This window comes from Epinephelus lanceolatus, chromosome 10, assembly GCF_041903045.1.
Source record: "Epinephelus lanceolatus isolate andai-2023 chromosome 10, ASM4190304v1, whole genome shotgun sequence".
In the NCBI taxonomy this organism is placed as follows: Eukaryota; Metazoa; Chordata; class Actinopteri; order Perciformes; family Serranidae; genus Epinephelus; species Epinephelus lanceolatus.
Window position 1 is genome coordinate 1,770,912 of NC_135743.1, and position 13,815 is coordinate 1,784,726.

Sequence of the window (13,815 nt, forward strand, 5' to 3'; positions counted from 1 at the left end):
TTAGCCAGCCTCCACTCCGCTCCGCAGCGGAGGCCGCTGGCCGGAGCGCTGGTGCCCCGGCGGGCAGCAGTGCTTGCAATACACTGGTGAAAATGATTAATATTTCGATAACATCAGCCAGATGTTTGCTTACCTGTCTAGCAGAACACACGCGAGGTCGGCGTCGAATTGTAGTCCTACATTTTCACAAAGCTCTCTCCATCTCGGAAAGGCCACACCACTATTTATCCTTGATTTAGCTCTCTTCTTATCCCAAATTCTTCTGGGATCGCTTGGTTGACCCGTACGTTTCCGTTTTACCAGCTTGTTTACCGGGACAGCTTCGGTGTCAGAAGGTGCAGCAACCACCAATGCATAATCATGATCCATGACGAGTTAGCTTAGCCTAGCAACAGTAACGTTCATTCTGACGTCTCATCCGGTCTGCTGCTTCTTCTTCTCCTTCATTTAATGTCTATGGTAACTGGAGTTACACCGCCATTGCGACCTAATGACACGGTCCGTAACTTTTAATAATATTTCATATTTATCTGGGTTTGAAAAATTGTAGGAAACATTTCTGATAATCAAAGTACACAACTAAACAAAATATATAATATTGGTTTAGTTGTTTTTAGACATTTTTATGTGGAAAAACTACATATTATACCTTTAAATAAAACAATTTAAAAAGCCTTACAAGTCTAGGATGGAAACTACTTATTGTCAAGTAAAACGGTTGCTAATCCATCTATTATTGTGTATAAAACGTTATATAGTATGTATAAACGTTAGAGGGAAGAGGGAGGGCCCCCTTCTCCCGTGGGCCTGGGTTTGGTGCGGTCGGCCAGGCCACCTCCATCACGTAGCGAGGGAGGTGCGTCAGGCAGGCCGGCCACCAGGCCCCGTTCTGCCGCTGTAGCCGGAGTACTGCGGTATGAAGGTAACCACAAAAACAGTACCGCGGCTCATGTTTACTGCAGTAAGTTACCGTCACAGCGAATACTGGCCAGCCCTACTGTCAGCAGCAATATCAGTTCAACACGTCTCCTTCTACAGGGCAAAACAATGGATGCCCATGCAACACTTTGTCCAACTTGACATGAAATGCAATCACAAAGCATTAGTGCACGACCTGCACCAATGACATAGTCCTTGTTGGGGAGATTCGTGTTTATACAACAAAAGATATGTGGTCAAATGTGTCCTAGACTACCTCAGCAAGTGGTTTGAGTGATTGCATCACAGTGCGTCTTTATGGTCATTTAGATGTGTATTCAGCGCAGTCCACTTGTGATCGAATCACCCAAAACACATGTTAATCCCAGGTCTAAACAGGCTGACTCTGTGCTTCTGTTCACTTTATTGAGCCTGGCACTCAGGGACTAAAGCGCTAAAGTCATTTATTTTTTGATATGGGAGAGAAGGAGAAATGGTGCAACTTCTCAGCAGCCTGGTTGTTATCACCACAAGCAAACCTAATTACCCAGATATGGCTGGACCTCCAGAACGAGGCTTAAATCCAGTAGAATAAAAGTTCTGTGTGTAACCTTCTGAGCGTGGAGCAATAAACAACCTTTTTATGAGCCTTCTTTACAGCAACAAAAATGTTTCTGTCTGCTTCAGTTCACGCAACAGTGTACCACAGAACCATTTTTTAGAGTATTATACTTGATCTGAAATGGAGAGCAGATGGAAAGAGAAAATAAAAAAAGGATGTGAAGGAAAGAAAAACGAGTGGAGGAAGGATCCAGAGGGGAGGAATGGATGGAGGGATTCTGAGAACAGCCAAGAGCTGATGTTTTAAAGTGCGGTGTCTCAGCTTTCAAAGATCCCCTCACTATCTGTTCCAGACATTATTTACATTATTTCAATTGCTCTTGGAAATTGGCTATAAATTCAGTCTGTGATGTGCCAGAGCAACAAAAGCAGCTTTTATTGGGACATGATTCCTGTCAACAATCAAAACCACATAAAAATCCCCTCGTGGCTCGCGGGATCAGACTGCTGCTGCACTCTTTATTGTTAACAGACGGACACTCAGTGACACTGCGACTGTCAGAGCCGCCACCCACCATTCAGCGAGGGTTCTGTCATGGTGCACGGACACTCAGTGGGTCTCCACAGAGCGCTTACAGCTGAGAGTGTAGTGCAGAGGAGGACAGACAGCGGAGATCTCCTGAGTGTTTCCTTCTGGCCTTCAGCCTCACAGCTGCTTCTGCTGGACCGCTGCCCTCCCTCCCCCTGTCACCCTCCCTCCCTCTGTCCGTCTATTACTTTCTTTCTTTCTCTCGCAAACAAGTCGACTTCTCCACAGGAACACTTCACAATGAGAGGCTAAATCTCTGGTTTGAAATAAGATAATCTGATCCTCACTTCTAGAAACGTGACAAATGGGCGACAGGTTGATTTAGACGAGCTCCCTGGATGATTTGATGAGTATGAAAGTATGTGAACCATCTGGCCTTCACAGTCACCAGATCCCAACCCAACACATCACCTGTGGGAGATTTTAAAGTGACGTGTTGAACAGCGCTCTCCATCACCTTCTTCTTTTTTTAGGGAATTGGTGTTCATCACTCAAGAAGAATTCCACCGACTCTTTGGTTTTTTTATTTTTAATTTGTCTCTCCTCTCTGCAGAACAGTTTATATACTGTTTTACACAGGTTTAAGTTTAAGATATTTTTAATGCACTCAAAAGATATATTTCAGGGGCGCCCACTTGCTCACCTGGTACAGCAGGTGCCCCTTTTCCAAAGGCCATGCTCCTGTCGTAGCAGCTGCAGGCTCAGCTCCAACTCTGGACCCTTGCTGCTTACCATACCCTCTCTCTCCACCTTATGCTACACTTTACTTTGTAATAAAGGCAAAAATGCCAAAAAGAAATTGCTCTCAGATTGTTAAAATTTGTGTCAGTGAGCTCTTCCCCTTTTCTAAGATAATCCATCCACCTGACAGGTGAGGCTGATTAGACAGCATCATTACTACACAGGTGTGCTTTGAGATGATCCCGGTAAAAGGACACTCTAAAATGTGGTTTGCTATATTTAGAATATAGTAACAGCTTAAACTTGTGTCTGTGCTGTCAGACAGCTCGTTACGACGAGGAGCAGAGTGTTAAAGTGAAGGAAAAGTGTTCCAAAAGAAGCATACACTTAAAATGATTCAAATTTTTGTAGGTGGCTAAAATAAGTTTTGCTGTGGTCCCGCCCACAGCAGAACATTGTGTAGCTTCTGTGCCGGTAGATTTGGCTAATCAAAGACGTTGGCAGAACAGAGTACATAAAATTAGCACAGCAGAAACATCAGAGAGGTCGGAGCACCGCGTTAAACTATAGATCTTTAACCCTTGTGCACCCCTTGGTACATTTTTTGCATTTTTTGATTAAAAATACTCAATAACCTTGCCTGTGTTCATGGTAGCAGGACAAAATTTTGCAAGGATTTCAGGTTCTTATGAAGTTTTAAAGTTTCAAACTTGGATCTGATAATTTGGCTATAATAATATGTGTAAAAAAAATAGTTCCACCTTTTACCCTCCAGGCATTTTTTGCATCATTGACTCCCATTATAACATACATTTTTGATCCTACTCTAATTTTAGCATAAAACGCTGTTTTACATATTACTACCTTTTCAATCTAAGCTTTTGGCTTGAAATTTTTTTTTTTTACAATTATCCATCATATGATGTCATTTTACACCATATGGCTGAGGGCTCCATTATATGCTGTTTCATTGAGGCCTCTTCCTGTTGCATTTCTGACTGTTGCTTGGCAACAGAATACATGATTACAACTAAAATGGTCTGGGTGTATTGGTATTGATGTATAAGTGTTGTATGAATGTGTGTATTGAGAAAATTATTTGTGTGTGTGTGTGTGTGTGTGTGTGTGTGTGTGTGTGCACAGGGAAACAGAAGGTCTTTTTTTGCTCATCACATTTTTACATCCCATCTCTCTTCCTCTCTTTTTTCTGCTCACAGACTACATTGTCAACCCCCCTACACACACACACCAATACAGACACACAGATACACACTACAGTACTTGTAAAAAAAGAAAAAAGAAATCAATCAAGATCAAAGGGTCAAAGATCAAAGAAGGACTCCGTTACCAAAGCAGTCTTTTTTGCTCATCCCCTCTCTCTCCCTTTCTCATGCCCACGGACTACCCCCCACACACACCCACATGCGCACACACAGACACATACACACACCTTCACACGAATACAGAGCCCCATACACACTACAGTACTTGTAAAAAATTGAAGTCAAAAGGTCAAATATCAAAGCACTCCATTACCAAAGCAAAGTCTTTTTTCCCACATCACCCTGTCTCTCTCCCTTTCTTATTCCCGCAGACACACGCGCGCACACACACACATACACACACACACACCAATACGGAGTCCCATGCACACTACAGTACTTGTAAATAAAAAGTAGTGATCAAAAGGTCAACGATCAGAGGAGTACTCCATAACCAAAACAAGGTCTTTTTTGTTTTGGATTTCACTGCAGCATGTTTACGCAGGTGCTGTTGCTGCAAACCTATAAGTGCATGTAGCTTGCATGGCTGGTCATTTCATCAGCAAAAATGAAGCGACGCTTTTCTGTGGAGGAGGCTCTGACTGCTGTCCTGCAGTCCTCTGAGGGTGAGGAAGAGGAATCCAGCAGGACTGACACAGGCAGTGAGGGGACATCAGGGGAGGCTTTACCTGAATTTGAAGAGGATGGGTTTTCCAGCTCCAGCTCATGTGAGGACATGGAGGAGGAGGAGGCTGCTGCTGCTTGGAAATCCAGAAATGGGCAGGTGATCTGGGGTCCAACCCCTGATGAGACTCTGCGGTATTTTCCACCTCCAATTCTGACCTCAGGGCCCACGCGTTATGCCTCAGCCAGGATCAGCAGCCCAAAGACATCCTTTGAGCTCTTCATTACTGAGGAAATTATTCAGCTTATCCTCAAGAACACCAATCTACAGGGGAGACGAACAGCAGCAGAATGGAAAGATGTAGATGTGGAGGAGCTGTGGGCCTTTATCGGATTGCTAATCCTGGCTGGAGTCTACAGATCCCGGGATGAGGCAACACAGAGCCTCTGGGCTGAGGACACGGGAAGATCAATATTTCGTGCCACAATGTCCCGGAAGAGGTTCCAGCAGATCAGCGTGGCCCTCAGGTTTGACGACTGCCTGAGCAGACCAGCGCGTCAACAGAGGGATAAGATGGCTGCCATCCGGGGTTTGTGGGATTTGTGGAGCACCCGCCTCCCCCTCCTTTTCAACCCAGGCCGGGATGTATGTGTCGATGAACAGCTGGTCCCTTTCAGGGGACGCTGTTCATTCAGACAGTACATCCCAAGCAAACCAGCTAAGTATGGGTTGAAAGTCTGGGTAGTGTGTGATGTGGAGACCTCATATGCCTGGAGAATGCAGGTCTATACCGGGAGGTCTCCAGGAGCGGAGAGAGAGGTTAACCAGGGGATGCGAGTGGTGCTTGAGTTGACAGAGGGACTTGAGGGCCACACTGTCACAATGGATAATTTCTTTACTTCGTTTCCGCTGGCGGAGGAGCTACGGAAGAGGAAAATGACCCTGGTGGGCACCTTGAGAAAAAACAAGCCGGAGCTCCCCCCACAGCTACTACAGACCCGGCTGAGAGAACCGCTGTCCTCAGTGTTCGCCTTCACTCGCACCCAAACAGCTGTGTCCTACGTGCCAAAGAGGGGAAGGAACGTCTTGCTGCTCAGCACAAAACACAGGGAGCCAGCAGTGGAGGAGGGCCCGAAGAAGAAACCTAAGATTGTGACTGACTACAATCACTGCAAAGGTGCAGTCGACAACCTAGATAAGGTATGTGCCATTACAGATTAATTATTTGCAATTTGCAATTTATTTTGTTATTACTCAATATATATAATTTTCTGATATAGCCATAGGTTATTTAGTTCATTTTATTGAGTAATTTTTATATTCATATAATGAATGACAAATGGTCTATATTTGTGTTGAGGAAGAATATTTGCTTTTTTTTTCCTTTGGTCATTTCTTTTTCTTTTGAAGGTTGTTGGCACCTACAGCTCTCGTCGGAGGTCCTGCAGGTGGCCACAGACCCTTTTTTGCAACATCTTGGACGTCTCCTCCTATAATGCTTTCATCCTCTTTGTGGCTGTGGATCCCAGCTGGAATCAGAGGAAACTGTTTAGGAGGCGCCTGTTTCTTGAGGAGTTGGGAAAATCCCTAGTTGCCCCAATGATGGCCCGAAGACGCCGCATGCCGCGCACACCAGCAGCAGCCACACTGGTTGCACAGATCCAAGGCCAAGAAACAGAGCCAGCAGCAGCAGAAGCCGGGCCCTTGAAGAGGCGCAAGCAATGCACATTTTGCACACAACAGCGAAAGGTCTGGACCCAGTGTTCCAAGTGCAGCAAGTACTCATGCAAAGTACACATGAAAGCGATCTGCAGCTCCTGCTCCACTGAGTGAACTCTCTCACTGACACACACACGCAAGTTGTTGTTATTGTTATTGTTCATATATGCGATCTGCAGCTTCTGCTCCACTGAGTTAACTCTCTCACTGACACACACGCACACACACACACACACACACACACACACACAAGTTGTTGTTATTCAAATTTTGTGTTTTCGACAATAAAAATGTGGGTTAATATTCCCAAAATGACATTAAAGAGTTAAAATTATTTAAGAAATACATGTAAATTTAATAGTTATGATTAGGACTGATGTTTGTTAAAAAGATTTAATGCCGTGAAAGTGAAAAAAAAAATCATATATAATATTTTTATAGCACTTTTTAGGAACTGAACATTTTTTGCACAGAGGGTAAAAGGTGGCGTATATTTTAATAAACACACACTGCTCAAAATATAATAATGCATTAAAATCAACGTTGCTGTCAATTATTGGCATATCCAAGGGTGTAATAACCCCCCCAAGAAATCCTAGTTTGCACTTAGTATATGGAAAATATTTCATATTTTATGTTTTTTATCAGTTAAAACATGTGGGTTAATCTTCCTAAAATGGCTTTAAAGGGTTATAATTATTGAAGAAATACATGTAAATTTAATAGTTATTATTAGGATTGAAGTTGGTCAAAAGATTGAATGCAGATAAAGTGGAAAAAATTTTTATATATAATATTTTTATAGCACTTTTTAGGAACTGAACATTTTTTGCACAGAGGGTAAAAGGTGGCGTATATTTTAATAAACACACACTGCTCAAAATATAATAATGCATTAAAATCAATGTTGTGGTCAATTATTGGCATATCCAAGGGTGTAATAACCCCCCCAAGAAATCCTAGTTTGCACTTAGTATATGGAAAATATTTCATATTTTATGTTTTTTATCAGTTAAAACATGTGGGTTAATCTTCCTAAAATGGCATTAAAGGGTTAAAATTATTGAAGAAATACATGTAAATTTAATAGTTATTATTAGGATTGAAGTTGGTCAAAAGATTTAATGCAGTGAAAGTGAAAAAAAAAAAATCATATATAATATTTTTATAGCACTTTTTAGGAACTGAACATTTTTTGCATGGAGGGTAAAAGGTGGCGTATATTGTAATAAACACACACTGCTCAAAATACAATAATGCATTAAAATCAACATTGTTGTCAATTATTGACATATCCAAGGGTGTAATAACCTCCCCCAAGAAATCCTAGTTTGCACTTAGTATTTGGAAAATATTTCATATTTTGTGTTTTTTATCAGTTAAAACATGTGGCTTAATCTTCCTAAAATGGCATTAAAGGGTTAAAATTATTGAAGAAATACATGTAAATTTAATAGTTATTATTAGGATTGAAGTTGGTCAAAAGATTTAATGCCGTGAAAGTGAAAAAAAAAAAAATCATATATAATATTTTTATAGCACTTTTTATGAACTGAACATTTTTTGCACGGAGGGTAAAAGGTGGCGTATATTGTAATAAACACACACTGCTCAAAATACAATAATGCATTAAAATCAACATTGTTGTCAATTATTGACATATCCAAGGGTGTAATAACCTCCCCCAAGAAATCCTAGTTTGCACTTAGTATATGGAAAATATTTCATATTTTGTGTTTTTTATCAGTTAAAACATGTGGGTTAATCTTCCTAAAATGGCATTAAAGGGTTAAAATTATTGAAGAAATACATGTAAATTTAATAGTTATTATTAGGATTGAAGTTGGTCAAAAGATTTAATGCAGTGAAAGTGAAAAAAAATATTCATTAATAATATTTTTATAGCACTTTTTAGGAACTGAACATTTTTTGCACAGAGGGTAAAACATCATCATTTTCTGAAGGGGTGCACAAGGGTTAAATGTTTCAGTTACAGCTGAAAATGACAACAGAAATAAACAAGTTTGCAGATTTCGCATATCTCTACACCATCACCAAAGAGCCAGTACACAATTCCAAAGACAGATAAAGAAGATAAAAGATCTTCTTCTCTACCCTGTCATTATGTTGCTGCACAGGCGATAGCCGTGGTCAGAGGCGTAATGTTTTCGGGTTGTCCGTCTGTCCGTACGTGATATCTCAAGAGCGCCTTGAGGGGATTTCTTCAATTTTGGCACAAATGTCCACCTGGACTCAAAGATGAAGTGATTAGAATTTGGTGGTCAAAGATCACTGTGACCTCACAAAACATGTTTTGGGCCTTACTCAAGCATTCCTTTGCTAGTTATGGCAAAACTTCACACAAATGTTAAATAGGATGAAATGATTACATTTTATATTCACAAGGTCAAACTGTGACATCATCATGTTCTGCTAAAACACTTGTCTGTCGGGGCGTCGGTAGCTTAGTGGATAGTGCAGGCCCCCCATGTATAGAGGTGATGCCTCGCTGCAGCGGTCGCAAGTTCGACTCCGGCTTGCAGTCCTTTGTTGCATGTCGGCCCCCCACTCTCTCTCTCTCTCTCTCTCTCTCTCCCCACCTCAGAATCTTCACTCTGTCCTGTCCATTAAAGGCAAAAAAATCCCGAGTCTGTAGTTCTAGTTTTTCTAAGATTATTTATAGGAATTTATTGGGCAGAGTGTGGCTGAGAGGCACAAAGGGAACATGGTGGGGGAGAAAAAGGGAAACGACATCCAACAACTGTCCCCGGCTGCAATCAAAGGAGAGGATGTTGCAGTTACACGGTATGTGTCTCTGACAACTTTTCTCCTTTAAGGAATGATATCGGACACATCGGGGAGAGGAGAGGAGGAAGGGAGAGGAGGGGAAAAGGCAAACCGATGGGAGTAGTGGAAAGAGTGAAACTAGACGCAGATGGTTGGAAAATAAAGATGATTAAAGACAAATATAAAAAAGGAGAGGAAGAAAGGTGAGGAGGGAGCAAGAGCGAGGCAGAGAGGTCAGAGGAGAGGAGACAATGTGGAGGTTGAAGAGTAACGAGAGCAGTAAGACAGGAGCTGAACCTCGGCTTGAACATGACGGCAGAATGTAGATTGGACCTTTCTAATTAGGTTGTAATTATAATGCTGATGCAGTGATAGAAGGTGTGTGTTTGCTTTGATGTGGCACCAACACACACTCTGTCATTTTGACCCCTGCGCCGCACCACCCTGCTGACCGCTGTTACTATAACTTCAGCTGCGTGTGAGTGAGGCATGTTTGTTTTGCGTGTGGCCATCACCTCAGATCTCTCTAGGTGGTAGCTGCAGCGCTGGTGGGACGGATTGGACTTTTGTGTATGTGTGTGTGTGTGTGTGTGTGTGTGTGTAACATAAGTAGTAAAACACAAGTGGTATTTATATTTAATGTTTCTCCTGATGAGTCACAGGAGAAAGTGTGTATGTAACGTCATGTATACACCTACAGACGCTGACCTTGTCTTTAAATGAAAGATCGAAATGACAATAACATAAACAAACCACATGTGACATGAAGAGAAATGATTTTACTTTACAGGAAGTTGTACTCATCTTAAAGGGCAATGCCACCCACCACAGGAATGTGTTAATACTGTTCGCTTTGTGAATGCGCCGCTGTTTTCCAAAGCCAAACAATCAGACACAAAACCTTAAACTCTTGAGCTCTGCTGTGAAACTGAAGCTGCGTTTGCAGCCATGAAATTCTGTTGAATCATCGCGGCAGAGTGAAGTTTACATTGTGGTACTTTATGAATCAGATTTTAACCTTCATTTGTTTTTTGTGATCAATCATTTATTATTTTATGACTTTAAAATAGAACATGGGTCAGCGGAATAATTCCTTTTGATCTATTACAGTATATAATCGTACCTCTGACTCAGCCTCCGCAGGTCATACGACACACATGCTAAAGTCTGATCAAACCTCGTACCTGAGGACAGGGCTGCACCGTACTCGAATTTTAATCATGATTTTTGCTTTTCACATTTAAATGAACATGATCAGCTGTGATACTGATGTTTAAAACGCTCCGCTCAAAGAAAACTCTGCTGCACATCAAATCAAGCGCTCCCTTAGCTTACCTAACAGCAGCCTTTACTTCGGGGAGCTGTGTGCAGCGTGTGCAGTGCCATGTTCGGGGGCACCTCAGCAGTGCCCAGGAAGCAAACTGGCACCAGTTCCCAGGCCACATCCCTGTGGGCTGAGCTACTGCCGCCACAAGTTATATCATAAACCAATAAATACATTTGCAAACTACAAATCTGGGTGAAAAGACAGGAAACAAAGAGGGTCAAAGCTTTTTATTGTCTTGATTTTTACATCCTTGTTGCATCACTCACCAAGTTTCTTACTTTATGAAAGCGTTGAGCATGTTCAGGAGATTAAACTGAGCTGCTCTGGGGCACAAAACACTTTGGTAGTTCACTTCAATCCTTTTTTCATTCAGTAGAGTCCCACTGAAGCTGAATCCAGACTGACAAGTGACATTAAACAAGCAGGAAGGGAGAAGGTCATGATGACAGCTTCCTGATTTACTCATGGAAAATCACAGAAATGTCTTTGAACCTAACATGACAGTCACATCGTTCTATCAAGTCTCTTTCAGTGTCATCCTGAGGTTTCAGTAATGTGAGCTGAACAACACTCATCCTCAAATGTAAAGAATGTAATCAGGAATATTATTTTACCAAGAAGACGATCATAAACATAACTGTCCCAGGAGCAGATGATGTGATCAGGCTCTGTTCGTCTGTGTAACAGTTTTGTTTTCTGGTCTTTTTTAGTGACGGATGGTACGACCAACCTGTTGCTAGGCAACCACACCAACATGCTGCTGGTGTACCAGGATGTGACTCTGAAGTGGGCTGCCCAGCTCTCCTTTGTGCCCGTGGCCATTCGCGTCGCCAACTTCCTGTGAGTACGACCTCCAGCAAAACATGTGAAGTCACAGTTTCCTCTGAGATAAATGAAATAACCTCCTGAGAGCTACTGAATGTACGAGACAGTCGGCTGAAGGAACGCCTTCATGAAGGAATCGCTACTGCGACCTCCACATCAGATCGGCCATTGTGAAATGTTGTAGATGTAAAAACAGATAAAGTGTGTAGCTTGTTAAATTATCCAGGTCACTCCTGGTTGTCTGTGTAGAGGAACATTAAGGATGTCATTAATAGAAAACCTTGGAGAGGGAATTTATAGCGGGGACAAAATTACTTTGAAAACTGAAGACTCCTCTCACATCAGAGCTCTATAAAATGCTCCCAAACCTTTTAGAACAACATCCGAGTCAAAGTGTGATATTTTAACCTGGTAAAAGCTTTTTGCTCTATACACATAATCACATAAGCCCCTATACACTGCCTGTTCATGGCGGGAATGTTGCATCATTATTTCACATCAGTGTTCTTTACAAAAGGCACAACCGTGACACGGGGGAACAAAGTTGTCTCACCTCTGAGCTGGCAGCGGAGGTCGTAACGGCACTGAAACAACATCTGTGTGAAAGGGACACCTGGCAGGACGGGATCACAGATGGCACAGGTGTGATGTTTTGACAACGTGTTAAGTGTCGGATCCACGCGGGAGATTTGAGAAGCAACTGTTTGCAGTTAGCAGCTAACTCAAAGAAGAACAGTGGCCAAAACTAGTGAAAACACTGACTTCCAGGAGCTCCTTACCCTCCGAGCAGAGGACGAGATCAGCCATCATATAATAGGGCTGTAAATGACTGTTATTGACATGTGATGTCATTGTTATTGTTTATAAAGGTGTCACATGAGAGGCTGACGCTTCTTTGTTACTTATCAAGCTTTCTCTGCTATAAACTAGCTTGTTTCACCGTTGTTGTAGCAGTTGCTGCACCAAGTATAAAACGCAGAGCCCTGGCAGAGCGCCTCTCATTAATAGCTGCTGGTAACATTAGCAAGCCTTCATCAGTGCCGGCAGAGACGCAGTGTCACACACGAATAACCGATTTATTCCTCTTCTGTGGCAGTGAAGGCAACGCATGGCCCCGCTGATGAACGTGCTGCATTTAGGGTTTAACAGGATATTTAAGGCTGATGAACAGGAACATTAACTTCACCATCCAGCAGGAACTGTACGGTCACATTAATCCTCATTTGGACAAACCGCTTTTTCTGTTCGGGGATCAACATGTGCACAATTCCAGCTGGATCCTGACTGGGATCATTTTAGAGGACGAATCAGTCCTGTCATCATGAAGGTGTTTTATTGTATCTTAGTCTCTGTCCTGTATTGTTTCGTCTGTATTTTCATGTTGAGTTCAGAGTTTTGTTTAATGTTTTTATAGCCATCGCATTGTGCGCACATGAACATTGTTTGACTTCCCCCAGAGATCCCTGCCTGTGCAGTGGTGGAGATCACTGTGCCAGCAGCAACAGGAGAGCAAAGCCAAACACGGTTCATCTGCACACACTGATGCCACACAGCTGGTTCAATATCAGCAAAGTTTCCCTTTATATTCATTGTCTACTGTGACGTTTACACTGTGATCTGTAGCCTATAGTTATATAGTATAGCCTATAGTAAGCTTCTATCTTTGTCTTTATAACCTGTTGTTGCTGCTGAGTCAGTTTGACATCCTGGATATATCCTTCAAACACAGACTGTAGACCCCTCTGTCTGCTTCTCTCTGACATCACTCTTTCATTTCTCCAAAAATATAATACTATTTCTTCAGTGTGGGCTCCGTGCTCACTCTGACAGCTTGTCGGACCATCACAAAGGGGCGGGGCTTTGTGAAAGGTCAGTTAATTGGTTCAGTTGACTGCATTCACCATCAGCACTGACTGAATATCCACTGATGAATTTCTCCTTTAAGTTTGATGTCTGCAACACTCGTCTCATCAAGGGACGGGCAAATCAGCTCAGGCTATAACTGCTGCAGCATTATGGTACAGACTCGTCCCTATACAAATAAACAATGAATAAACTACGGGAAAAAACATGGCACCAAAATGCCTCCAACACGGGTGAATACGCACAGCAGGCGTGTTGGTGTGTTTATCAGCTTGTGAAATCCAGTGTGTTAATTTTGACAGGAAATGACCCGACAAGCTTTTCCAGCTCACTGACCAATCAGAGCAGAGCAGGGCGGGGCCGGCTGTAGCCAATCATCTGTGTTTCTCCAAACGACTCCAATCAAACCGCAATTTGATACAATTACAGCGCAAAACACAAACATGGCTGACAAATGATGGTGCGTGTGTGTGTGTGTATGTGTGTGTGTGTGTGTGTGTGTGTGTGTTTTAGATGCAGAGATAGTGTGTGTCTGGGTAGCTGTTTGGTTTAGTTTGAGGCTGTGTTGTTTCAAAGCACTTGATAGTCATCGTCTTGTTCAGCGTGTTGGTGGGAGAGGAACACACACACACACACTACAGCACACAAACCAAACACA

The 13,815-nt window shown here is 42.4% G+C and overlaps 1 protein-coding gene across 2 annotated transcripts in view; it reads left to right on the forward strand.

Annotated features, from left to right (window-relative positions):
- Window positions 1–13,815, forward strand: part of bbs9 (Bardet-Biedl syndrome 9) — a 245,101-nt gene that overhangs the window by 40,650 nt on the left and 190,636 nt on the right. For both annotated transcript variants that reach the window (XM_033641704.2, XM_033641705.2), the window contains exon 9: window positions 11,180–11,309. In XM_033641704.2, coding sequence (XP_033497595.2) covers window positions 11,180–11,309 — 130 coding nt within the window. The remainder of the gene's footprint in view (window positions 1–11,179; window positions 11,310–13,815) is intronic.